Raw genomic sequence first — 2,355 nt, forward strand, 5'->3', positions numbered from 1 at the left:
TTCAGGAAACAACCCGAATCATATGTATTAATGAACTTATAATAAATGGTTGTATTGAGTGGCGATATTTAGTTCTGATTAACTGTTAATGTTTCATAGAGAATTAAAAAAAACAGCTGTGTTGTTTTTCTGTTCATGTTGTTTCAAGGCAAGTTTTCGGATGAAGGAAAAACCTTTTCCCAGTGGCACAATCACAGAACACAAATGAAAGAAAAGATGAGGAGGAGTGCAGCTAAACAGTCTTTAATAAACCCAAAGCAGACAGATTCAAAATGGGATCAAACTCTTGCCCAAACACAGAAAATGGCATTCAAACAATACAAAGAGACTATGACATAAAATCCCCAATATGGAGGAAAAGACAGGTGAACACCAAAAAGAAAATCAGAAATATCACGGCTTGGTAACGTCAGGTGTAGACTTTCATGAACCGAGCAAATACACTAAACACAAAGGACACTTCGATCACTGCGGACACTGTGATGTGATCAGTAAACTTCTCTTAGCTGTTAAATTATTTTGAATATTTAAATAAGTGCAAACCTTTTTTTTTCTTCCAGTGCCACCAGGAAATGTATGCAAATTTATTTCAAAAGATTTTCATGATCTTTAGGATATGTTTCATGTTTTATCCTGTTCATCTCTCATCATTACAGGATCTTTCAAGCTTTAAATAAAACATAAATAAGAATTATTGCTAAAATATACAAATTTGCTAGCTATCTATGTACTATATTCTCACAACATTCTACCTTACACTACCCAGTACACCCAGTAGGAGGGTAAAGTTTAAAATCTGTTACTGGGTGATGCCTCATATCACTGAACTTCATCCACAGACACATCTAACAAAAGGTGGTTGTTGTACGATTCCCTTTAATCCTTTTGAAAACCAGTCCATCTGACTGCTGTCTCCATCTCACTGTGATGTTCCCTTTATTACTGAACATCTGCCGGATCTGCAGAACAGAACAGGATGATCATTAGTGATTACTATTAAAATAAAGCATATAGCTAATGTTTGATGAAAACTCAGCTATAATAATGAGACATAAAATGTAGTGCATTATGAACGAGGAACCACCTTATCCAAAATGGCCACCTTTACTCCAGGATCATCCACATCCTGATTGGACTTGATCTTCAGTCTTGCTATTTGCTTCTTCCCTGTGATTACTGAAAGCACACACACACTTAAATGTACATTCAAAATAAAATGTGAAATAGTTTGAAATTGAGATTTATCTCACCTGTCTCACAGAAGAAAGGTATTATTTTTGAGCACAGAACATCAGCAGTCACACCATTTAAAAACAAAACACAGTTTTCTTGTTTGAGAGAATTATCTGGTTGTCCAGCAAGCCAGGGAATAGAGTTGAAGTTTGTCTGGTCTGACCACTTCCAGGTATCTCTGAATAGACCAAACCAGGATCCTCCACTGACTGATAGTGATTTCACAATGGAGTTTTCAGCTGAGTTTCTCACACTGGCCAGGTCTGTGTGATGTGGCCGACAGTAACTCTGAGCATCGGACCATGTCAATTGCATATTGATAAAAATATAGCTGCTGGTGCCAGTGTAGCTTTCTGTAACGATTTCAAAAAAGTTGTTTAATCCTTTCTGAATGAAAACATTTAAAGTCACGGTAACAATTCAGTGTTAAATGTAGAAAGAACACTTTAGATTGTATAAATACCATAATCTCAAATATAAATGAAGATTGGCAAACGAAAAATTTCTTACCGTCAAAGCAGATGAAGGTCAATGGTGTTTCACACTGATCATCAGACCAGCCAGCTGGAACCATTGCACCACAGCTTTCTTTTCCCAAATAGTTGTCCGGATTTGGGGGATACCAATTGCTAAAACTTCCTAGAGACACATTTCCCATCGACCAGCGCCAGCTATTGACGTCGTTATAAAGTCCAATCCAAGTGGTGGAAGCAGAGTTTTGACTTTTTGCTATATTTTGAATTTGGGCAATCTCAGCAGGAGTTTCCAAAGTAGCCAAGTCAGTGTACATGGACCTGCAGTAAGTCCTCGCATCAGTCCATGTTTTTCCATTAAGGATCAGATAGTACTTACGATAAACAGCAGGGATGATGGGGAAGATTTCTGTAGAGTGAAGTAGAGTTTTAAAGGTGTCATACCATATTTCTTTTCTTTATAATTTACTTAGTTATTTAGTTTTGTTATTTTTATTCATCTTGTGTAAAGTTTTTTAGATCTTGATTTTATATGTAAAGCATTTCAAATATGCAGTATGTTTCACATGATACTCAAACAAATGTTCAAAAGAATTTCCCTTTAAATGTACTTTGTACTCAGGTAATTTATAGTCATAATAAATCAATC

General features: G+C 35.9%; 1 protein-coding gene across 1 annotated transcript; it reads right to left on the reverse strand.

The window, feature by feature from the left end:
* Positions 1-245: 245 nt before the first annotated feature.
* LOC124381487 (macrophage mannose receptor 1-like) lies at positions 246-2,092 on the reverse strand. The gene is made up of 4 exons (XM_046843187.1): positions 1,744-2,092; positions 1,251-1,586; positions 1,085-1,176; positions 246-959 (listed from the first exon to the last, which is right to left on the reverse strand). Exons 1-4 carry the CDS (start codon positions 2,021-2,023, stop codon positions 846-848), a joined length of 822 nt encoding a protein of 273 aa, XP_046699143.1. The 5' UTR covers positions 2,024-2,092; the 3' UTR covers positions 246-845.
* Positions 2,093-2,355: the final 263 nt, after the last annotated feature.

This window comes from Silurus meridionalis, chromosome 28, assembly GCF_014805685.1.
Source record: "Silurus meridionalis isolate SWU-2019-XX chromosome 28, ASM1480568v1, whole genome shotgun sequence".
Taxonomy (NCBI): domain Eukaryota; kingdom Metazoa; phylum Chordata; class Actinopteri; order Siluriformes; family Siluridae; genus Silurus; species Silurus meridionalis.